Genomic DNA, 24805 nt, shown 5'->3' on the forward strand with positions numbered 1-24805 from the left:
CAAGCAGAATAAGGACCCCAGAGACGTGGGGTTAGCCCTGGTGAAGGGGTTATACCCCTGACCAGTGGGGGAGAGGGGCCCGGCGAGGGGAGAAGGGCCCAGTGAGGGGGATAAGGGAAGAGACCCCAGCGAGAGCGAGAGACCCCAGGTCAGGGTGAGAGACCCCAGGCCAAGGGGAGAGACCCCAAGAAAGGGCGAAAGGGGCCCAGCAAGGGAGGGAGGGGCCCAGTGAGGGGGAGGAGCAAGCTAGAGTCCCAGGCTAGTCACACAGGCCCCCGCTGACTATGCCCAGCAAGGGGAGAGGGACCAAGTGAGGGGAGAGAGACCTGGCGAGGGGGAGAGATTTGACTCTCTGGAGAGTGGGAGAGACCAGAAGGGGAGAGACCTCTAACAGAAGTAAATCTTATTGGAAGTAGTAGGGTACATTAATAAATTAGTTAACTTATTATAAAGGTGGCAGGATAGGTGCTATGTTATGACTGCAAAATGTGGAAGCTCTTGGATGCAGTGTGGCGCAGGACAAATACATCCGCAGTAAATGTTTGCGGGTCAAAGAGCTTCAGCTCAGAGACACTGAGCTGGAGGCCAAGCTGCACTCACTGCGATACATCAGGGAGGGGGAGAGTTACCTGAACACTTTGTACCAGGAGGCAGTCACATCCCTTAGGGTTTCCTAATTTGGTCAGTGGTCAGGGACAGGAGGATGTGACTGCGACTGAGGCAGTTATAGGGATTGAAAAGATGGAAGTGGGAGGGCCTCAGTAGTTACAGTTTGAGGTTTGAGGTGCTTGTTGCCTGTCTGGACAAAATGTGGAGATGCTGATGTTGGACTGTGGTAAGCACAGTACAAAGTCTCACAGCACCAGGTTAAAGACCAACAGGTTTATTTGGTAGCACAAGCTGTCGTAGTGTCACTCTCCGAAAGCTTGTGCTGCCAAATAAACCTGATGAACTTTAATCTGTGTTGTGTGTCTGGGCAAAAGCAGGGACTGCAGGGTAGGTGAGCAAATGACCATGACGCTGTTGTGGAGGAAACCCTTCATTGCGGAGTGGGGAGTGGCAGGGAAGGGGAGGTTTGTTGGTGAAAGAATTAAAGGAATGTAGTGGTGGTAGCAGACAGCATAGCCAACAGGATAGACACAGTTCTCTGAAGTTAAAGAACAAAGAAAATTACAGCACAGGAACAGGCTCTTCAGCCCTCCAAGTCTGTGCCAATCATGATATCCTAACCAAAAAAAAAGCCTCTGGCCTTATGTGGTCCATATCCTTCAAGAGCAAGAATCCAGAAGGCTGTTATTGCCCAGTGCAGGACAGGTCTCAGGGTGGGAGTGGAGCTTCTATGGTCTTCATGGCCTGACCTATACAAGAAATGATGTGGAGATGCTGGCGTTGGAAACATAGTAAAAAGCCTGACAACACCAGGTTTAAATTCAACCAATTTATTTGATAGTAAACTCACAAGCTTTCGAGGTTTACCTCTTCGTCAGGTGAATGGAGAGTTCTGGCCTCAGACAGAGCATATAAAGCACAGACAGTTTACAGATTACTGATTAGAATACGAGTCTTTACAACTAACCTGCTATTCAAGTCTTAAAGAGGCCGATAATCACCAGGCAAGACTGTTCCCTTCCTGTTGGCGAACACTTCAGTGGTCACAGGCATTCGGCCTCTGATCTTCGGGTAAGCATTCTCCAAGGCAGCCTTCACGACACACGACAGCGCAGAGTCGCTGAACAGAGACTGATAGCCAAGTTCCGCACACACGAGGACGGTCTCAACAGGGATCTTGGGTTCATGTCGCACTATCTGTAATCCCCATGACTTGCCTGGGTTTGCAAAACCTCACTTACTGTACTGTCTGGAGACAATACACATCTGTGCTTAATGCTCTTTCCACTCATACTGTCGGCCTCTTTAAGACTTGAATATCAGGTTAGGTGTAAAGACTCGCATTCTAATCAGTAATCTGTAAATTGTCTGTGATGTTATATGCTCTGTCTGAGGCCAGAACTCTCCATTCACCTGACAAAGGGGCAAACCCCGAAAACTTGTGAGTTTACTATCAAATAAATAGATTGGACTTAAACCTGGTGTTGTCAGACTTCTTACTGTCTATACAAGAAAGCCAGAAACAATCTAAGGAGATCCATCAAAGATGCCAAAAGACTGTACCAGACAAGCTACAGTCCCAGGCTAGTCACACAGGCCCCCGCTGACTATGGCAAGCTACAAGATGAAGGCATGCAAAATCATTGGCTCCAATGCACCCTAACTGACGAGCTCAATGCATCCTACGCCCATTTTGAACAAGAGGCCAGTGAGAGCATACCTTCCACCCTAGAAGCCTTGGATGAACCTACATCTGAGGCCACCATTGCAGATGTCAGAGCAGCTGTCTTGAAAATCAACCCATGGAAAGCAACTGGCTGGTACTCAGAGGAGCAGTCAGATCCTGGAGATGGGTGGATATAGGAGAAACTTTTAAATAAGGGTCATTAGCATTGGGGCGTCCCTGGTAATGTAAATGGATATAGTATGATAATAATGTTTTTTCTCTTTTCATTCACAGGTTTTAAGTCGGTCCACCTCATGTCCAACGAGGGGCGTACACGCGATGGGTCGTACTAGGGCTGCTCTTGGTTGTTCGAGATTGGCCTAGTGCTTCATGTCGTTAGTGTGTGCCTAAACTGGACAAGATACTGGGCAAGACGACAGCTCAGTGACTATCGCTGATTGCTGTGCAGACACATGGATTTGGGCCGGTGTCTGTGGGAATTTGCGCATTCTCCCCGTGCTTGCGTGGGTTTTCTCCGGGTGCTCCGGTTTCCTCCCACACCCCAAAGATATGCTGTTAGGCTGATTGGCAGGAATAAATTGTCCCTAAATCAGTTTCCCTCAATCTGGATGGCCATAAAACATTAGATAGGGGTCATGGGTAGAGAGGTGGACTGGTGGTGTTGAGATGGCGGCGCGGGCTCGTTGGGCCGAAGGGCCTGTTTCCCGGGTTGATTTTGTTCTTTATATCATCGACAGACATCTTCAACTGCTATTTACAACAATCTGAGGTCCCTATTTGCTTCAAGAAGATGACCATCATCCCAGTACCAAAGAAAAGCCAAGCAGCGAGCCTTAATGATTATCGCCCAATGGCTCTGACATCCATCATTATGAAGTGCTTTGAAAGACTAGTCATGGCACAAATCAATTGCAGCCTTCCGGACTGCCTGGATCCACTACAGTTTGTCTACCGCCATAACAGGTGCACAGCAGATGCATCTCCCTTGGACCTGCACTCAACCCTGGAAAACCTAGATAACAAAAACACCTATGTCAAACTCCTATTTATTGATGACAGTTCAGCCTTCAACACCATTATTCCTATGAAACATGTCTCCAAATTCCATGGCTTGGGGCTTGGCTCCTCCCTCTGCGACTTGATCCTGAATTTCCTAACCCATAAATCGCAATCAGTAAGGATAAGCAACAACACCTCCTCCATGATCATCCTCAACACCGGTGCCATACAGGTTGTGTTCTCAGCCCTCTGCTATACTCCTTGTACACCTAAGACTGTGAGGCCAAATTCCCTTCCAATTCGATTTTCAAGTTTGCTGACAACACCACCGTAGTGGGTCGGATCTCAAACAATGACGAGACAGAGAACAGGAATGAGGCAGAGAATCTGTTGAACTGGTGTGGCAACAATAATCTTTCCCTCAATGTCAACAAAATGAAGGAGATTGTCATCGACTTCAGGAAGCGTAGTGGAGAACATGCCCCTTTCTATATCATTAGGAATGAAGCTGAAAGGGTTGAGAGCTTCAAGTTTTTAGCTGTCCAGATCACTAACAAACTGCCCTGGGCTTCCTATGCTGACACTATAGTTAAGAAAGCCCACCAACGCCTCTATTTTCTCAGAAGGAAATTTGGCATGTCAGCTACAACTCTCATAATTTTTACAGGTGCATCATAGACAGCATTTTTGCTGGTTGTATCACAGCTTGGTATGGTTCCTGTTCTGCCCAAGACCGCAAAAAACTACAAAACGTTCTGAATGTACGCCAATCCATCACGCAAGTGAACCTCCCATCCATTGACTCTGTCTATGCTTCCCACTGCCTCACCAAAGCAGCCAGCATAATTAAGGACCCCACACATCTCGGATATTCTCTCTTCCACCTTCTTCCGTCAGGAAAAAGATACAGAAGTCTGAGGTCACGTATCAACCAATACAAGAACAACTTCTTCCTGCTGCCATCAGACTTTTGAATGAACCTACCCTGCATTAAGTTGATCTTTCTCTACACCCTAGCTATAACTCTAATTCTGCACTCATTTCCTTCCCTATGAATGGTATGCTTTGTCTCTAGTGCACACAAGAAACAATACTTTCTTGCGTGCAATACTTCCTTGATAATAAATCAAATCAAATCAAAAATGGGTACCAATGACATTGGTAAGGTGAGGAAAGACATTCTGCTTCAGGAGTTTGAGTAGCTCAAGGGTTAAATTTAAAAACAGAACCTCAAAGTCACTTATAGATTAGTAACTGAGCCACAAGCAAAGTGGCGTGGGGTAAATAAAATTAGAGAGTTAAATGTGTGGCACAAAGATTGGTGTGCAAGAAATGAGTTTCAATTCATGGGGCACTGGCACCTTTAGGTCTTCACTTAAACCATGCTGGAATCAGTGTTCTGCCAAATTGAATAACAAGAGCACTGGCAAGGGCTTTAAAGTAAATAAGGGGGAGAGAGATCAAATGTGGGAATCATGATAAATCAAGGAATGAAGACAAGCTAAGATTCTTTACACCAATCTGAGGTCCCTATTTGCTTCAAGGAGATGACCATCATCCCAGTACCAAAGAAAAGCCAAGCAGCGAGCCTTAATGACTATTGTTTGGTGGCTCTGACATTCATCATTATGAAGTGCGTTGAAAGGTTAGCCATGACACAAATCACTTCCAACCTCCTGGACTGCCTGGATCCACTACAGTTCGCCTACTGCCACAATAGATCCACATCATCTCTGTGGCCCTACACTCAAACCTGCAATACCTAGATAACAAAGAAATCTATCTATGTCAGATAGACAGACTCTGTCTGTCAGACACCCATTCATAGACTACAGTTCAGTCTTCAACACCATTATTCTTACGAGACTCTTCTCCAAACTGCGTGGCCTGGGGCTTGGCTCCTTCCTCTGCAACTGGATTAGAATTCCTAACCCACAGATCGCAGTCAATAAGGATAGGCAACAACACATCTTCTGTGATTATCCTCAACACCGGTGCTCCACGAGGCTCTGTCCTCAGCCCCTTACACATCTTTGACTGTATGGCCAAATTCTATTCCAACTCGATTTTCAAATTTGCTGATGACACCAGCATTGCGGAGCAGATCTCAAACACTGACGAGACACATTAAAGGAAAGAGATACAGAATCTGGTGAACTGGTGTGATGACAATAATCTCTCCCTCAATGTCAACAAAACAAAGGAGATGGTCATCGACTACAGAAAGTGTAGTGGAGGGCATGCGCCCGCCTACATCAATGGGGAAGAAATAGAAATGGTCAAAAGCTTCAAGCTGTCCTGGTCCCTCCATGCCAGCACTACACTTAAGAAAGCCCACCAATGCCTCTACTTTCTCAGGAGACTAAGGAAATTTGGATGTCTGCTACAACTCTCATCAACTTCTACAGATGCACCATAGAAAGCATTCTTTCTAGCTGTATCACAGTTTGGTATGGCTCCTGCTCTGTCCAAGACTGCAGGAAACTACAAAATGGTCATAAATGAAGCCCACTCCATCATTAAAACCAGCTTCCCATCCATTGACACTGTCTACACTTCCCTCTGCCTTGGAAAAGCAGCCAGCATAATCAAAGACCCCACCTACCCCAGACATATTTTCTTCCATTTTCTTCCATCAGGAAAAAGATACAAAAGTCTGAAATTATCAGACTTTTGAATGGACCTACCTCACATTAAGCTGATCTTTCTCTACATCCTAGCTATGACTATAATACTACATTCTGCTCTCTCTCCTTTCCTTCCCCATGTACGGTATGCTTTGTCTCTATAGTGCACAAGAAACAATATTTTTCACTGTATACTAATATATGTGACAATAAATAATCAAATCAAACTGAGCAAGGATTCAATAAAGTAAATGATAATCAGAGAGTGGCAAGAAGGGAGAGAGCATGCAAACATAAGACTGAACCAGCAGATAAGGCTAGAGATTGTGAAAATAGTAAAAGGACAGAACTAAAGGCTCTGTATCTAAATGCACAGAGCATTCATAACAACATGGATAAGGTGGCAACTTAATTGGAAATAAATATACATGATCTGATAGCCATTACAAACAAATGGTTCAGTATGGCAATGGCTGGGACTTGTAGATTCAAAAATAAATGATATTTTGGAAGGACAGGGAGTTGGGAAAGGTGGAATGGTAGCTTTGTTAATTAAAGGTGGCATCAGTACATTAGAGGGGGCTGGCTTAATTTTAAAGATTAAGATGTAGAATCAGTTTGGATAAAGACAAGATTAATTAATGAAATCATAATAGGTACGCCTTAGATAGTAGTGACCATAACAATTGAATTTTATATTCAACTTGAGGGAGGGAAGAGTCAGTCTAAGTCTAGAGTTTTAAACTAAAATAAGGGCAATTATGAGGGGATGAAAACAGAGCTGATTAAAGTGAATTGTGAAAGTAGGTTAAGGGATAGGCCAAAGGACTTGCAGTGGCAAACAGTTAAGCAGATATTCAAAAAGTAATTCCATTAAAAAAGAAACACGAGGGAAAGGATGCAGCAATCATGGCTATTTAAGGAAGTTAAAGATAGGATCAAACTAAAAGATTCAGCAAAGATTAGGGACAAGTCAGAAATTTGGACAGAATATAAAAACATCCATTCTTTGGTGATCTCTCGCTATCGAGTATAATTGTCCACCTAAGAAACCCTGTGTTACAAGTCATGGGATCTGTGGTGAGCCAATCCTAGAGCTATGTCTTTCACTGCACACTTGCCAGATGTTTTTGAGAAGGTGCCTTTGGGGAATAGGTCCTTGGACTCGAGATCGCTGGTATTTCTTCCTCAGGCTCTTCTTTCGGGCCTCCTCTTGTCATCAGGTGTCCTGAAAGAATTGTGTCTCTTCAATTGGCAGGTTCCACCAGAAAGGTCTCTTCTGAGCAAGGGTTTCCTAGGCATTACATTTATGTTGCATTTCTTGAACTAAGCCTTCAGGGTGTCTTTGTCCTCCATTTGTTCGAGAGCCTTCCTCGAGCTAGACAAAGATTTGCTTTGACAATCGGGACTCTGACATCCTAATCACATGGCCGGCCCGGTGGGGTTGGTTTTGGATGATCATGACCTCTATGTTGTTGCTCTCGATTCCTTCTAGAACACAGTATGCCTATCCTCCCAGCTGATGCGAAGCATCCATCTCAGACAGCATTGAATAATGCCTCTCTAGGGTCTTGAGGTGGTATCTGAATGCAGTCCAAGTTTCTGAGCCATTTACAGGAGTTAAAAATTTATAAAAACAACAAAGAATAATGCTTGAGAAATTAGAATATGAGAGAAAGTGGACAAGAAATATAAAAACAGATAATATGAGTTTCTACAGGTTTCTAAGAAGGAAAGGACGAAATAAAATGATCATGGGTCCTTCAGGGAGTGAGTTGAGGGAAGATATAATGGAAAATAAAGAAAAAGCTGATAAATTGAATAGGTATTTTACATCTGTCTTCATTGTAGAGGATACAAATAACATCCCATAAAATGATTGTGAATCAAAAAGTGAAAGGGTGGGAGGAACTTGATACAATGACAACCACCAGGGACTGTACTGAGAAAAGCTTTAGAGCTAAAAGCTAACAAGTCCCCAAGTCCTAATGGCATTCACGGCAGGCTCTTAAAACAAGTGGCTGCTGAGATAGCAGATGCATTGGTTTCAGTTTTCCCAAATTCCCTAGATTCTGGAAAGGTACCATAAGGTGGGAAAATAGCGAAATATAACTTTTTTTAAGAAAGGAGGGAAACAGAAAGCAAGAAACTACTAGCCAATTAACATCTATTGTTCAGAAAATGTTGAAATCTATTACTAAGGAGGTTATGGGGATAATTAGAAAACTTGAATGCAATCAAGCATAGGTATTGACAGCTTCCTCCTCCTTGATCAGATTTCTCCCATCTTTAGGCCTCAGAGGGATTGGTTCTCGAGTAATTGCACCATGTGTTGCATTTTGCACCATGTCTTAGTGCTGGTGAACTCATGTCAATGAGTTATTGAATTTGCTTTGCCTTGTCTGCCTTGTTCTTCATGTCATGGGTTCACCTGTGCACCTTGGCCTTTACTTGTTGGTAAGCCAGTTTCTTTGCTCTAAGTTGAAATCATTCTGCCAGGAGCAGTAAGTCTTGCATTTGCAATCAATCAGTGTATTGATATCTGGATCATTTTCATCAAACCAATCCTGATGTTTCTTGATAGAAAATCCATGTCTCTCACTGTAGGAATTGATGATATTGGACTTAAAGATACCTCAAGCACTGAATACTTCTTCTATTCTTGATTAAAATTTGAAACTTTTTCCTTAGGGCATTGTTAGAATTGGTTGCTTTTGTTTGGATCTGCCTGTCTCGACATTGATTTTTTTGTAAACATCTGCTCTGTTGAACCCATTGTTTGGGAGCCAGTTTGATGGACGGAATTGAAAAATAAGTCAGTGATCAGTCTAGCAGTCACCTGCCCTCTCACTGCTCTGGTTATGTGGACATCTTTGTGATTCTGGGCATGGAAAATGATTGACATCTTGCAAACCCGTGACTTCTATCAGGAAGGCAAGGCAAGCAGATGCATGAGAACATCACCATCAACAAATTCACCTCCAAGCCACACAGCACCCTGACCTGGAACTGTATCACTTTTCCCTCACTGTCACTGGATCAAAATCCTGGAACTCCCTTCCTAACAGCATTGTCGGTGTTCCTATGACAAATGAACTGTAGCACTTCAAGAAGGCTGCATGCCACTACCTTCTCAATAGCAATTAGGATGGGCAATAAGTGCTGGCCTAACATTCACATCTAATGAATTGTTTATTTGAATAGAAACAATGTACTGGAGTAAGGAGAAAAGGCAGGGAAATGGTACTAAGTCTTAATGCTACAGCCCATGCAGACACGATTAACCAAATGGCCTCCTCCTGTGCTGTAACCTTCAGTGATAAGCAAATAAAAAAGAAAAGGTGCCACTGGTTGGAGAATGATAAGCCCATGTTCTGTGCATTTGGTAAGGAGAAGAATTCCACTGGAGTTGACACTTTCAATTCCTTTCCTGCCAACAGTTCCATTCCAAAAATGAGAATCTTTTCCAACTCTGGCATTGAATTCTACAAGAAGAATAAGCCTAACCTGCTTTGGAACGCTACAGAAAGCCCGGCTAAAGTTAGCATAGACCTCTTCCCTCATTTCATTGTTGACATCCAGATTTGGGGTATTGATATTGATCAAATTAGTGAATTGACTCCTTGCCACTTTGAGACAAAGATTCACAAGATGCACAATTCTTCCAAGAGGGAGATCATGAAGCCAGTTCACAAGTTCATTTTTAATGTAAGTCTAACTCCATGAATTCTACATTCTTCTGGTTTCCCTTTCCAGAATAAAATATAACCTGCCTCTCTTTAACTTGTTGGGTCTCACTCAGAATGATAATGTCAATGTCATAACACTACAGGTCTCAGGCGACAAATGAAATGCGATGCTCTGGGCATCATTTTTGGGAACGTTTAAGAGGATCCCGATGTTCTAGATCCCAAAGTTTACTACTTGTGTATTTTGTGTTTTTCTACTCCAGAAACGGATCTCTCTGGACTCAGTTATCCAACTGGGAGAGGTGAAGCAGACTATGTGAAGCAGCTGTTCCGCCTTCTCAAATAAGGGATGAGCAGAATAGATCCAAAATCTCAGTCACAGTTACAGCTGTAGAAAGACACCCTGCCTCATCCAAATGCTAAATCATCAACTTGTAACTGCCGCCTCTGTCCCAGATCATGATTAGAACCAAACAACATAACTCTGCTTCCATTGCCATTTGCTGGTTATAAAAGAGACTTGGAGATGTGCTTGGAAACATGGAAAGCTTTTGCACACAAGCCTTGATGGAACAAAACTTTGATTCAATGGCAAGGAAAGCAAGATAATTGGAGGGTTTGTTCTGCGACATCCCGTCTGTCAGACAAGATATTCCAGATGGCACATTTTCCTTCCCTGCTCTGCTGTTGACTTATTAACTAGAGCCCTGCCTGCTGAATATTAGTAAACATAAGGAGTCCCACTGTACTCAACTCTATTTTGACTGACTAATTCTTGCTTTATTTTTTAATTCATTCATGAGATATGGTGACGCTGACTGGGCCAGCATTAATTGTCCAATTCTAATTGCCCTTGAACTGAGTGAGTCATTTCAGAAGGCATTTAAGAATAAATTACATTGCCGGAAGCATATGTAGGCCAGACCAGGTAAGGGCAGCAGGTTTCCTTCGCTAGAGGACATTGCTCAGTCCCCGCAGTGAGAATGAGGGTATAACTTCTAAACCTAAAAAAATGTGCCTGTAAAGGTCAACTCTTGTTGCATCCTCCACCAACTTTCTGAAATAGAATACCCCTGACATTGCCATCTCACAGGGCATCACTATTTCTATTGCATTAAGCACAAATAAGAACAAGAACAAAGAACAAAGAGAATTATACAGGCCCTTCGGCCCTCCAAGCCTGCACCATCCATGCTGTTCAACTGAACTAAAGCCCCCTACTATTCTGGGGACAATATTCCTCTATTTCCATCCTATTCATGTATTTGTTAAGATGCCCCTTGAAAATCACTATCGTATCTGCTTCCACAACCTCCCCCAGCAGTAAGTTCCAGGCACCCACCACTCTCTATGTAAAAAACTTGCCTCATACATCTCTTTTAAACCTTGCCCCTCGCACCTTAAACCTATGCCCGCTAGTAATTGACTCTTCCACGCTGGGAAAAAGCTTCTGACTAAGCACCCTGTCCATGCCTCTCATAATCATGTAGAGTTCTATCAGGTTGCCCCTCAAACTCCATCGTTCCAGTGAGAACAAACCAAGTTTCTCCAACCTCGCAGGGCTCACAGGGGCCCTGTGATCTGCTCCTGCTCCAAATTTGTATGTTAGTGTAAGTTAAGGGAAGTGGAACTTTGCTTTCCATTGTTAAACAGAGGCACATGTAATGATTGAGCTAAAGGAATCTAACTGTAAATGTGTGGACTCAATGAGAAAGAGAAGTCCAATGATTGGTATCTGAATTTACCTCATCAACTTGGTCCAACTTTCCAAAAATTAATGAAACATCCATACAGAAGTTACAAATATCTATTTTGGGTCATAAGGAGATAATGTTGCTGAACCCTGAGTTATGTTGTTATTTAAATGAACATTGGGCAATGAGAGACAACATAAGACACATGGGATCTTTTTATGGTAACCTCTCCTCATAGCTAATGCCCTTCATGCCAGGAAACACCCTGATAAATCTTTTCTGTACCCTCTCCAAAGCCTCCACATCCTTCTGGTAGTGTAGCACCCAGAATTGAATACTATATTCCAAGTGCAGCCTAACTATAAAGCTGCAACATGACTGGCCAATTTTTAAACTCAATGCCCTGGCCGATGAAGGCAAGCGTACCGTATGTCTTCTTGGCTACCTTCTTCACCTGCATTACCACTTTCAGTGACCTGTGTACCTGTATACCCAGATCCCTCTGCCTATTGATACGCTTAAGGATTCTGACATTTGCTGTATATTTCCTCTCTGCATTGAACCTTCCAAAATGCATTATCTCACATTTGTCCGGATTAAATTCCATCTGCCATCTCTCCAACCAATCTATAGCCTGCTGTATCCTCTGATGGTCCTCATCACTATCCACAAAAATCCACCAAACTTTGACTCGTTCACAAACTTACTAATCAAACCAGTTACATTTTCCTCCAAGTCATTTATATATATTACAAACAGCAAAGGTCCCAGCACTGATCCTTGAGGAACACCAATTATCACAGCCCTCCATTCAGAAAAGCACCCTTCCATTGCTACCCTGTGTCTTCTATGACTGAGCAGTTCTGTATCCACCCAGCCAGTTCACCTCTGATCCCATGCAACCTCATCTTCTGCACCAGTCTGCCATGAGGGACCTTGTCAAAGGCCTTACTGAAGTCCATGTAGACAACATCCACTGCCCTACCCTCATCAATTATCTTTGTCACTTCCTCGAAAAACTCGACCAAGTTAGTGAGACACAATCTCCCCTTCACAAAACCATGTTGTCTCTCGCTAATATGTCTACTTATTTCCAAGTGGGAGTAAATCCTGTCTTGAAGAATCCTCTTCAATAATTTTCCTACCACTGATGTAAGGCTCACCAGCTTGTAATTACCTGGATTATTCTTGCTACCCTTCTTAAACAAAGAAACAACACTGGCTATTCTCCAATACTGTGGGACCTCCCTGTAGCCAGTGAGGATATAAAGATTCTTCTCAAGGCTCCTGCAATTTCCTCCCTTGCCTCCGTCAGTATTCTAGGGTATATCCCATCAGGCTCTGCTTGTCTACCTTAATATTTCTCAAGACCCTTAATACCTCCTCCTTTTTGATCTCAACATGACTCGAACTATCTCTGCCCAGACTCATCATCCACCAAGGGCAACGCTAATCACTTCTTACGTCCCTCTCCGCCTGCATCACCTTCCATTTCTATCAAACTCTCCACTACTCATAGCTCTACAAATATACATAAGAACATATGAATTAGAAGCAGGAGAAGGACATTGCACCCTTGGGACTGTTCCGCCATTCGCTAAAATCATTGTGAATCTGATTGAGCCTCAGCACCACAATTCTGCCTAAATTGATATCCTTTCATTCACTTGTCAGTCAAGAATCTACCTCTGTCTTAAAAATATTCAATGACTTTCACTCTCTGGGAATAATGTTCCACAGACTCATAACCATCTGGGAGAGAAAGTTTTCTTTATCTCTGTTTTTAATGGGAGACACTTTATTTTAAACTGTGTATCATAGTTTTACTCTCTCCCTTAAGGAGAAAGGTCCTTCCAACATCCACTCTATCATGTCCCCTCAGAATCTTATATGTCGCAATAAGATACCTCTCATTCTTCTAAACAGGAAAGAGGTAGAGAATCTGGTGAACTGGTGCGACAACAATAGTCTCTCCTTCAACGTCAACAAAACAAAGGAGACAGTCATCAACTTCAGGAAGTATAGTGGAGGACATGCTCCTGTCTACATTAACAGGGATGAAGTGGAAATGGTCGACAGCTTGAAGTTTCTAGGTGTTCAGATCACCAACAATCTGTCTCTCCATGCCTACGGTATAGTTAAGAAAGCCCACCAATGCTCCTGTTCTGTCTATGACCGCAAAAAAAACTACAAAGGGTCATGAACGAAGCCCAGTCCATCACACAAATCAGCCTCCCATCTATTGACACTGTTTATACTTCCTGCTGCCTCGGAAAAACATTCAGCATAATCAAGGACCCCACACAACCCGGACATACTCTCTTCCACCTTCTTCCATTGGGAAAAAGATACAAAGTATGAGGTCACGAAAAAATCGATACAAGAACAGCTTCTTTCCTGCTACCATCAAACCTTTGAATGGACCTACCTCATACTAAGTTGATCTTTCTCTACACCCTAGCTATGACTGTAATACTACATTCTGTGCCCTCTCCTTTCTTTTTCTATGTGTGGTATGCTTTGTCTGTATAATGCACAAGAAACAACACTTTTCACTGTATACAAATTCATGTGACAATAATAAATCAAATCAAATACCCGAACATTCTCTGAACTTTTTCTAATGCAATTTTGTCCTTTCTTAAATAAGGAGACCAAAGCTATACCCAGTATTCTAGATGGGCAGCATGGTGGCACAGTGGTTAGCACTGCTGCCTCGCAGTGCCAGGGACCAGTTTTCAATTCCAGCCTCGGGTGACTGCCTATGAGAAGTTTGCATGCTTTCCCTGTGTCTGCATGGGTTTCTTCCGGTTTCCTTCCACAGTCCAAAGATGTGTGGGTTAGATGGATTGGCCATGCTAAAATTGCCCCTTAGTGTCAGACAGGCTAGCAAGGTACATGTGTGGGATCTGGGTGGGATTGTTGTCAGTTGATGCAGACTCAATGAACCAAATGGCCTCATGTAGGGATTTTATGATTCTATGTTTCACCGATGTTCAGTACAACAATAGCAAAACTTTTCTGTTTCTATATTCCATTCCTCTTGCATTCCAATCACTTGCTGTACCTGCAAATGAACCATTTGTGATTCATGTTGCAGGACACCCAGATTTGTCTATATTGCAGAGTTCTGTAATCTCACCCAAATCATATAACAAGATGCTTTTTTACTCTTCCTGCTCAAGTAGACAAGTCACATTTTCTTACGTTATACTCCATCTGTTTTTTTTGTCCACTTATTTAATCTAAGTATATCCCTTTACAGGCTCTTTATGTCCTCTTCACAAGTTACCTTCCTATCTATCTCTGTTTAATCTGAAAATTGATCAACTATATTTTCAGTCTCTTCATCCAAATCATTGTCCCAGCACTAATCCATGTGGCACTCCATTTGTTAAAACTTGCCAACCTAAAATGAATCATTTATGCTTACTCTCTGTTTCCTGTTGCTAACCAATCTCCATATTATCCTCTTTAGCATGAAGTCTTATTTTGTGTAGTTTGCTTTTTTAATATGCCAACTTGCTAAGTGCCTTCTGGAAATCTAAATACATCACATCTGCAAGTTCCCCTTTATTCAGTTGTTTGGTATTCCCTCAAAGAGCTCTAATAGTTCAGTCAAACACAATTTTCATTTCACAAAACCATGCTGGCTTTGCCTGCTTGCATTGAGATTTTCTAAGAACCCAGCTATAATCTTAGTAAAAACTCCAGCAATTTTTCTATGTCAGATGTTAAACTAACCTAAAGTATTCTGCCTTTTATTTTTCTCCTTTACATTTGCCATTTTTCAATCTGATAGGACCTTTCCAGAATCTAGGGAATGAAAAGTTCAGCCATGTTATGATCACTGCTACATGGGACACCTTTACTATGATATCGATGATAAATCCTGTCCTGCTGCATATTATCAGACCTTGAATCACCTGCTCTCTGGTTGGCTGTAGGACTGTTGCTCGAAGAAACTGTCCTGAAAGCACTCTATGATCTCAGTTTCTATGCTATCTTTATCAATCTGATTCATCTAATCTATATGTAAATTAAAATCACCCATGGTCACCAGCACTAGCAATAGCAACTCTGTGCCACTGGTTGAAATGCTGAGTGTTATTATCCATGTTTGAAATAAATTGACATATGTTGGACTTTAACCTGGTGTTGTGAGACTTCTTACTGAAATAAATTGGCCAGTGTCCCCATTACCCCTGATAACTCCCCATTGCTTCCAGGTCAGGTTCACCTAGACATGTTCCAAATACTGTGTTCCCTGTGTTTGCTGTTTTGATTATCTCAAACTGGATCACTGAAGCCTTTTACTTGGCATTACAAGTAGTTTAACAGTCCCTGTGGTTTCCAAACACCACTCTTTCCCTATCATCCTTTGAAAATTGCATTGCATTCCAATGACAGTGAGATCCAGTGCCAGCCCTTCAGGAAAGTGATTCTCAAATCATATCCGCAGCTGTTTCCATTCCCAAAAGCATTTGAAAATGTAGCTATCGATTTCCATAGTGCCTGGAACTGAATGTAGATTCACCATCTGACAGAAAGCAATGTTCTTGGGAAATCAGGAGAGCAAGCCTTGATTTTATAACCATTAAAACAAATGGGTGGAAAATTACTAGTTATTTGGCAGAAATTCTTAAAAATGAAGGGAGCTTCTTCACATTGTTCTCCCTCTAAATGACAGGATTATTATTAAACATGACACAGCTTGTTAATTAAATGAAACATCACGTCATATCATTTGTCACAATTGACAATGTTCACTAAACTCTTTAAACACTTTGGGACAGTGCAAAGTGACAATCTGACATATATGATAGATCTGCACTTGTTATGTTATACTGCAGCAGGCGACGGTGCAGAGGGACCTCGGGGTCCTTGTGCGTGAGTCGCAAAAACCCAGCCTGCAGGTGCAGCAGGTGGTCAGGAAGGCTAATGGGATGCTGGCCTTCATAGCGAGGGGGATTGAATATAAAAGTAGGGAGGTCTTGCTGCGGCTGTATAGGGCATTGGTGAGGCCGCAGCTGGAGTACTGTGTGCAGTTTTGGTCGCCGCACTTACGCAAGGATATTTTGGCCTTGGAGGGAGTGCAGAGGAGGTTTACTAGGCTGGTACCGGAGTTGAGGGGGTTGAGCTATGAGGAGAGGCTGAATAAACTAGGCCTGTACTCGTTAGAGTTTAGAAGAATGAGGGGAGATCTCATTGAGACGTATAAGATGATGAATGGGATGGATAGGATAGAGGTGGAGAGACTCTTCCTGCTCAGAAAGGACAGTAGGACTAGGGGGCACAGCCTCAAGATAAAGGGGGGGCGGTTTAGAACGGAGTTGAGGAGGAACTTCTTCACTCAAAGGGTGGTGAATCTCTGGAATTCTCTGCCCGTTGAGGTGGTGGAGGCTGCCTCGCTAAATATTTTTAAGACGCGGGTTGATGGGTTTTTGATAAGCGAGGGGATTAAGGGTTATGGGGAGAGGGCGGGAATGTGGAACTGAGCCACGACAGATCAGCCATGATCTTATTGAATGGCGGGGCAGGCTCGAAGGGCTGGATGGCCTACTCCTGCTCCTATTTCTTATGTTCTTATGTTCTTAAAGGATGCAAGCTATTGTATAACAGTCTGAACTGATTATAATCTAAATAACTGGAATCTTATTGACCTACTTGGCCACAATGTAAAGCAAAAAACACATTACAATCAGATGTTTCATTCAGACTATATTGTATTGAATACAAATGTCAGTTTATCACCCTTCACATTTCCTTAGTTCCACATTCCACTTCTGTTGCCTGCCTCACTGATCCTAAACAGTGCCATTGCAGTGGTTGCAAAATGGAAGAGTGGTAAATTTCAGTGAGGGAAACTACAGATGGCTATGCAGGACATGTTAAGCACCTCCACTCTTGGAAGACCCAGCTTCAAACTGCACCCTCTCAGCATGGACATCAAGAATCTGGACTGGCTGATTGACAGGCAACAGTAAGGGCAGTAGCAGACAGGAGCTGGTGGGAGATTGAATGCTGTCATCCTGAGAGTAGGCAGCAGGTTTGTGTTGCTCTTTCACTCTGCCAGGGTAGTATGTCAGGGATCCTGGAAATCTGTTGGAGGGTATATTTCTGGACTGCTATGACACCCTGCAAGTTCCTTTGCACAACTATGAAGGCAGCAGTCTGAACTTATATGGCAGCAAGCTGAGTTCACATAACTTCAGCCTGAGCTTCCAATACAGCACCAACATGTTGAGTGACCTCTGTTTTTGCTCTAGTGGAAGCTGAGATATAGATCACCAGACACTGCGGGTGGGATTAAGCGAGCCCATTAGCCAAAGTCACAAATCTCGTCATGGCTGTCTTTGGCAAGAGGCCAAAGACAGGATTTGGCAAGAAGCCAAAGACAGGATTTGCTCCAGCAATATTTCAGAACGTGATGTACCCAGGTTCTCCCTGATGATGCGATGAGGTTCACACTCAGAAAGGGTGCGGACCTGATTTGCCTCAATTTGAATGCATTATAATGTGCTTAGCAAGGTTGAAGTCAAATTTTCAGACCTCATTGACTGCACCCATCAGTGTGGTGTCGCATGGGCTTGAATTACTATTGGTTTTTAAAACAGGAACCAGGCACTATGACCTCCGAAAGTGAGCAGAAGATGAGTACCCCTCTCTACCTTGTACCAGGGTATCCAAGGGGACAATTTCCAGTGAATAGCTCCAAAGTAGAGTGGTTAAGGGGTGTTGGTGAGAGGTTTGGGTGCATCCTACCAGATGGGGGTCATGGCTGGTGTGTGTTGTCCTGAAATCTGCAGCCAGTATTTTAAAATGTTTTCAGAGCATTGTGTCAGTCTGCAGCCTTGTTGTCAGTAAATTAAAATGAGCATTGAGTTAGTCAGCTGTTATTAGCATGGGGGATGGGACAGCTGTGGGTGTGGGGCTCCTGAGGTGAGGAGAAGGGTGTATTGAGAGTGAAGGAAGACAAGCATTTAAAACTAATGGAATGACTGTCCAGGAATCGTAATTGTAAAGGGCTGACAGCAATGATGATGATGCAGACTGTATTGGAATGGTGACTATTAGTCTTGCCATTCTCTGATTCAGAGAGTAATATGGCCCTCGAACATTCTTGAGACTCATTCTCATCAAACTAATTAGCAATCAAGAGTAAACCTTCAACTATGTCAGCTGCCAAATTCTCAAAATGTGGAGATGCTGGCATTGGACTGGGGTAAACACAGTAAGAAGTCTCACAACACCAGGTCAAAGTCCAACAAGTTTATTTCATAGTAAACCCACTAGCTTTCGGGGTTTGCCCCTTCGTCAGGTGAGTGGAGAGTTCAGAGCTCTCAGGCCAGCTCTTCCCGCCCCTTCAGGGAATCCCATTTCCATGGTTCCATTCCTGTAATGTTCAGATGGTCTGTGACCACCCTTTGAGGATAATGCATGTGCATGTGCAAATTTTCCAAGGACTTTGCATGATAGCTTCATTCTTGGGCAATCTCAAATCCCTGGGATATTTGAGGGTCACCCTAAGCTGCAGGATGCTTGTTAGGGAAAGGGATACCCACTGAGGTCATGGCTGATGACGGCAGTGAGGAATTTTTGTTTTAGCTGTAAATCATCTCAGCCTCTCAGGATTTTGATTCCCCTGCTCAAATGTGCAGCCATTAAACAGAATGTTAATACTGGCTTCACATGACAATCATTTAAATTAGCAGCTAGAATAACATTTACATTCTGCCTGTATTGTGCTTCTTGGTCCATTACATGACTTCTATTCCTCTGGCTTCCAGTGCACCACCTGCCAGAAGCGCAAATTCAATATAATTACTCCAAAAATGCCTGCTGTTTCTAATTAAAGTGCCACTAAGTGTCATGAGAAAGACAGCTATTGTGTTTGGGGAATGTTAGTAGACCGTACTGAACATCAGTGATAATGTCGACTAGAAATAACTGAAATCTGACATTTTAAATGCGTTCTCCAAAATTTGAAAATTCCATTTACAGCAAATGTGAATGTCTTTCAGATAAATTCTCATGTTGGAAGCAGGGAGAAAACTGTCCAAATGTTATTGCCCACCACCCTGCCCACCCGACCTTTGCCCTCAGTTATTTATCCGGTATGTTAAATACATGGCTAAACGAAAGTCAAGTTTCATTTGGTAATCCTGTTTAAGGTTTGCACCTTGGTGTCATTCACATTTCTTCAAAATTCCAGGGTATCTGACAAAGGTAGCAAAACAAAAAAAAATCACAAAGTGTATGAATCTCAACAGATTAATCTGCAAGTACAGCAAATAATTATGAAAAGTAATAGAATTGCCTCTTAGTGTTCAAAGCTGAGGCGGATTAGGCAATGATAAATGCACAGTGTTACAGGGATAAGGCAGCAGTTTGGTGGGGAAAGAGAGGGGGTGTGGTCAGCCTGAGAAAGATGCTCTGTTGGTGCAAACTCGATTGACTGAATGGCCTCCTTCTGCACTATAGGGGCTCTGATTCTGTAAGAGCAATGAAGTTAGAAAGATTACATGCAACATTCAAGCCCATGATACTTAAGGCTAAATGCAAGTGCTGCATGTCATCTGTACAAGATTAAACAAAACTATCTGTCTTCCCATTTCCTCGGGTGCATTGTAGTTTAAATTCCCTGATTCAGTATTCCCACAGGAGAAACTACACTCCATGGAAAAGTGAGTCAGAGATACAACAGTGGGAGGATTTAATTTACCCCCATTATTTGCTGATGCAACTAGTGTAGTTTGCATCTGATTGTTCTCTGAGTGCAAAGGCAATGAACAGATGTTTCAAATGCAGGGTTTCACATCCTCTTATCTAAAGAGTCAGTGGAGAATACAGCTTCACCAGTACCATAGCTACTTAATGCTCGGTGAGGCATTGATTTGCAGAGGGAGAGCCTTCTGCCCCATAACAACTGCCTTAGAGAGCAGCCGGCCAATCAGATGGTTAGCAGCTCTGTATTCCCAGCAGCCCATGTTCAAGTATTGGCTAGTGCTGGGGCTATAGTCAGTCCCTGAGGAACAGGGGCTAATGACGGCCAACTGAAGGTAAATTAGGGGTATCAGCAGGACCTACAAGAAAACAAGGAGTGAGGTGATTGTGGGATGTTCAGATTTGAGAGGATAATGGAAAGGGATAGGTTAAAGGGGACATGACCTTGAGGGGGGTGTGGTGACTCTGATGAACAAGGATATCTCCAAAGGAGGTTACCCCCTTATATTACATCAGAACATGCAAATAAATTGATCCCTCCACCACCCATCCCTTCCTGCTGTAAAATGGGAGATAGGCTGGGGATGGGCAGGAAAGTGGCAAACTAGCCATGAGTTGCATTTTACGAGACACCACCGCCTTGAAACCTGCCAGCAGGGGGCATCAAAATTCCACCAAATGTTGATTTAAAAATTTTCAAATTAGCAAGCAGCTCAGATTCATTTTCTTCAACATTTAGTGAATGTTTATGTAGTTATCATCAGAGATTATGAAAGAAAGAACAAAGAAAAGTACAGCACGGGAACAGGCCCTTTCAGCCTTCCAAGCTTATGCTGATCATGACATCCTTACTGAACTAAAAAAAACTGATTCATAGATACGAAGAGTTACATGCTGGAAACAAATATGTTTCTTTTTCTCATAGTCAATGTCAGCAATGAGCACAGGTTAGAGATAAGCCCACCACACTGGATGACTGATTTTCTAACTTGCACCCCTGCCTAACAAGCTTCTCAATGAAGAGCTGGATCATTGAATAGTTCTTTAGATTTATTGTAGCCAAATTACCAACTTGCATTTTATTTACCTGTTCTTGTGAAACCCAGCAATGTTTTTGAAACAATAAAACCCACTGCAAACAGTTATAACAATAGCTTTCTGCTCCAAAATAAATCTAAGAGAGGTTGCAATGCACAGGAAATGGATACTGTTAGACAAATGAAATGCACCTCGTGTACCTTCTTCATCCCGGTAGTCATACGATAAAACTAATGACTTGGTTAACTAATTATGGTAGTAATTCTCTCGCAATGGGGGTGGAGTGGAGGGGGGGTGGGGTGTGGTTATTCTCTGCCCCCCCGTGGTGTGTTTCTTGCAGCAGGAGGCAGTGTGCCATTTGGTGGGATCTTCTGGTCCCACAGCTGGGAAACCCACATAAGAGATGCGACGGGACTAAAAGATTCTTCTGGTGTGAACAGCTGGAGAATTCCAGCCAATATATCCACAGTCTACTGAAATATGGGGCTGTATTATACGCTGAGGGAAGGTGGCCCACGCAATGCCTCCCATGTGGCTCATAAAAGCATGGTGAAGGTGAGGATGGGTAAGCAGTGGGCACACCTTTAATAGCACAGTGCCCTATTTTGTAGGGTTTTTGCCTGCAGGTGGCCAAACAAAATGTGGTCTATGATATTAGCAAAAATCCCCAGTCATGAAACAATAGTCACCTGCTCCTTCCAAAAATATTACTAGGGTAAAATTGTTTTCCTTGGCAGAGAATTTTAGAACCAGGGGACATAGATTCAAATAAGTGACATAAGGTGTAATGGGGACATGAGGAAGAAAAGTTTTAGACAGAGGGTATCAGGAATTTGCTGCTTGAGGTGGTGGTAGGGGCAGAAACCCTGAAGTCTTTTAAAAAATACCTGGGTCTGCACCTTAAGTGTTATTAAATACAGGGCTATGGGCCTGGTACAGGAAGGTGGGATTAGAAAGGGCACCTGGGTGTTCTTGGTCTGGCATGGACAAACTGGGCTGAATGGCCTCCTTCTGTGGTATAATTTTTCTATACTTCAATGGTTCTAATTACTAGATGTTATGTCTCCAATTATTCATAAGGAAATTACTCCCATGGATTCGTCTTGATATGGTCCCTTATTCAGTGACTGACCTAAAGAATCTACAGTGGTCAATCCAAAGAGAAAATTCCTCTCCAAGTGTATAAAACTCCCCATTCAATTTTCTTTGGTGTGCTCAAGATAAACTCACCACACTTGGACTAATTCTCTAAATTACCCAAATTATCTGTAATTTTAAATTCAGCTGGAGGAAAATTATCCCCAATTCTGAAGAACATGCAACTTAACCAGATCAGGGTGTGATCACATTCAGTCGTTACCTGTTCTGCCCGAGTGACTCCCCACACATTATGTGCACTGTTTGGGTCCCAGTATCCTTGCATTGTATCAGCTTGCCTTTTGCTGCGGATGAAGTGATGGGCTTCTTGATCAGCCAAAAATGGTGCTGCTGCAAGCCCTGTCAAACAGACAATATTTTTTGATATCAATTACACAAATCATCTGTAGAAGACTTGAAAAACTTTGATAGGTACCCAATCTCCATCATGAATTGAACTTTAATTTCCAGTTTGCACTGAGATATCCATGGGTACATTGGTTGGGAATGAAAAATATCAGTTAGCATTTCCAGCCATGCATGGGTACAGACAGTGGGTAACAACATGAAGAGGCTTAGTGATGATGTCCTCCACTGTCAAATAGCTTGCTGAAATGCCCTATCTTAACTTCCGCACAAAGAATAACTACTTAGACAAGACTGCAGAATACACAATGCTAGGAAAAGTTATCACAGCAAGAATTCAGTAATTTCAGGAACAAAAGAAGGGAATGGTGTAAATCAGCAAGCTTGTTTTCTGATTTCCACTGCTGCCAAAGGGATGGCACGGAGGCACAGTGGTTAGCAGTGCTGCCGCACAGCACCAGGGACCTGGGTTCAATTCCCAGCTTGGGTAACTGTGCAGAGTTTGCGTGTTCTCCCAGTGTCTGCGTGGGTTTCCCCGGGTACTCTGGTTTCTTCCCACAGTCCGAAAGACATGCGATTAGGTGCACTGACCTTGCTAAATTCTCCCACATTGTACCAGAACAGGTCCCGGAGTGTGGCAACTAGGGGATTTTCACAGTAACTTCATTGCAATGTTAATGTAAGCCTATTTGTGATACTAATTAATAAACCAATGGTTCCCAAAGGGTGCAGTGCACCACATAGTGTGGTGAGAGAGGATGGCAAGTGTGGCGGGCAAATTCAAGGACAATCAAAGAAACACTTAAACATTCATGGATAGAAACCCATAGAAGTTTCCAGATTTCATGCCATTCAAGTGCAGTGTAGTAGAGTATTGTGTGTTATTATCACATTTATTTATAAGATTTCCAAAAGTATGAAGAATTCTAAATTTGCCGCTCAAGTTAATGTATCGATCGACATTAGTGGAAAAGCACAGTTGCTTACCTATATCAGATTCATTCACAATGACAAAATAATCACACAGTTCCTATTTTGCAAGGAACTTGAAAAACATTACAGAGGACAAGATATTTTCCAAACCTTGTCTGAGTATTTGGAAAAAGTTGAGACTTCATGGGATTCTTGTATTGGAATTTGTACGGATGGAGCGCCATGTATGATGGGGAATATGAGAGGCTTGGTGGCACTCATCAAACAGAAAAGTCCAGATGTAATATCAACTCACTGTTTTTTACACAGAGAGGCATTAATCACCAAGACCCTTGTAGCTGATTTGAAATTGGTTCTTTGTGAAGTTCATCAAAGCAAAACCACTAAAGGCGTGGTAATTGCTCAACCCTGCAAAGACATGGAATCAAAACATCAATGTCTAATTCTGCACTCGGAGGTTCGCTGGATGTCCTGCGGAAAAGTTTTAAATCGGGTGTTGGAACTGAAGAACGAATTAAGAGAATTTTTGGAACAAGAAGGGAACCCATTGTACCACCTACTGGATGACAATGACTGGTGTACAAAGATGGCATATTTGGCCGATATCTTTTCCCAGCTGAATGTGCTCAATGCCTGTATGCAAGGCCATGATGACAATATCCTCACAACTACAGACAAACTAACTGTATTCAAAAAAAAAGCTTCAGCTCTGGCTTGGAAGAGCGATGCAACATAACCTTAAAATGTTCCCACTGGTAAAAGCTTTTAAAACAATAATGAATTGTATGATCTCATGCAGGAATATGTTGCAACACTGGTAGAAAAGATTGATCCCATCGCTGTCTACAGAAAAATTTGACTGGGTTAGAGACCCCTTTGCGAATTCCAGCTGTTCAGGTCTGACATTGGAGGAGGAGGAAATGGCCTGCATTTCAAGTGATCGCACCTTGAAAATGAAACACTGGATTCTTTTTGGATATACAACCAGGAACAGTATCCATGCATCTTTTCATGAGCATTAGCTATTCTTCTACAGTTCTCCACAACATTTTGTTGTGAACAGGGATTTTCAGCTCTGACCAATATCAAAAACCAGAAAACAGAAAGGCTTCTTTGTGTTGATGAGGAGGTGAGAGTTTGTTTGTCTCAAATTAGACCTAATATAAATGAGATTACCTGACAAAAACAAGCTCACACCTCTCATTGGGTTAGTATATTTACTTAAGTTACATATGTAAGAGGCTTGTCTATATTTTGGGAATGAATCATATTTTTAAGTAGCTGCATTGTTTTATACTT

The 24805-nt window shown here is 42.7% G+C and overlaps 1 protein-coding gene across 2 annotated transcripts in view; it reads right to left on the minus strand.

Moving 5' to 3' along the window:
• Positions 1-24805, minus strand: part of LOC145348860 (uncharacterized protein C3orf85-like) — a 52667-nt gene that overhangs the window by 14251 nt on the left and 13611 nt on the right. For both annotated transcript variants that reach the window (XM_080196872.1, XM_080196871.1), the window contains exon 3: positions 22431-22567. In XM_080196872.1, the coding sequence (XP_080052998.1) occupies positions 22431-22567 (137 nt within the window). The remainder of the gene's footprint in view (positions 1-22430; positions 22568-24805) is intronic.

This window comes from Carcharhinus amblyrhynchos, chromosome 10, assembly GCF_965287045.1.
Source record: "Carcharhinus amblyrhynchos chromosome 10, sCarAmb.v2.hapA, whole genome shotgun sequence".
Lineage (NCBI taxonomy): Eukaryota > Metazoa > Chordata > Chondrichthyes > Carcharhiniformes > Carcharhinidae > Carcharhinus > Carcharhinus amblyrhynchos.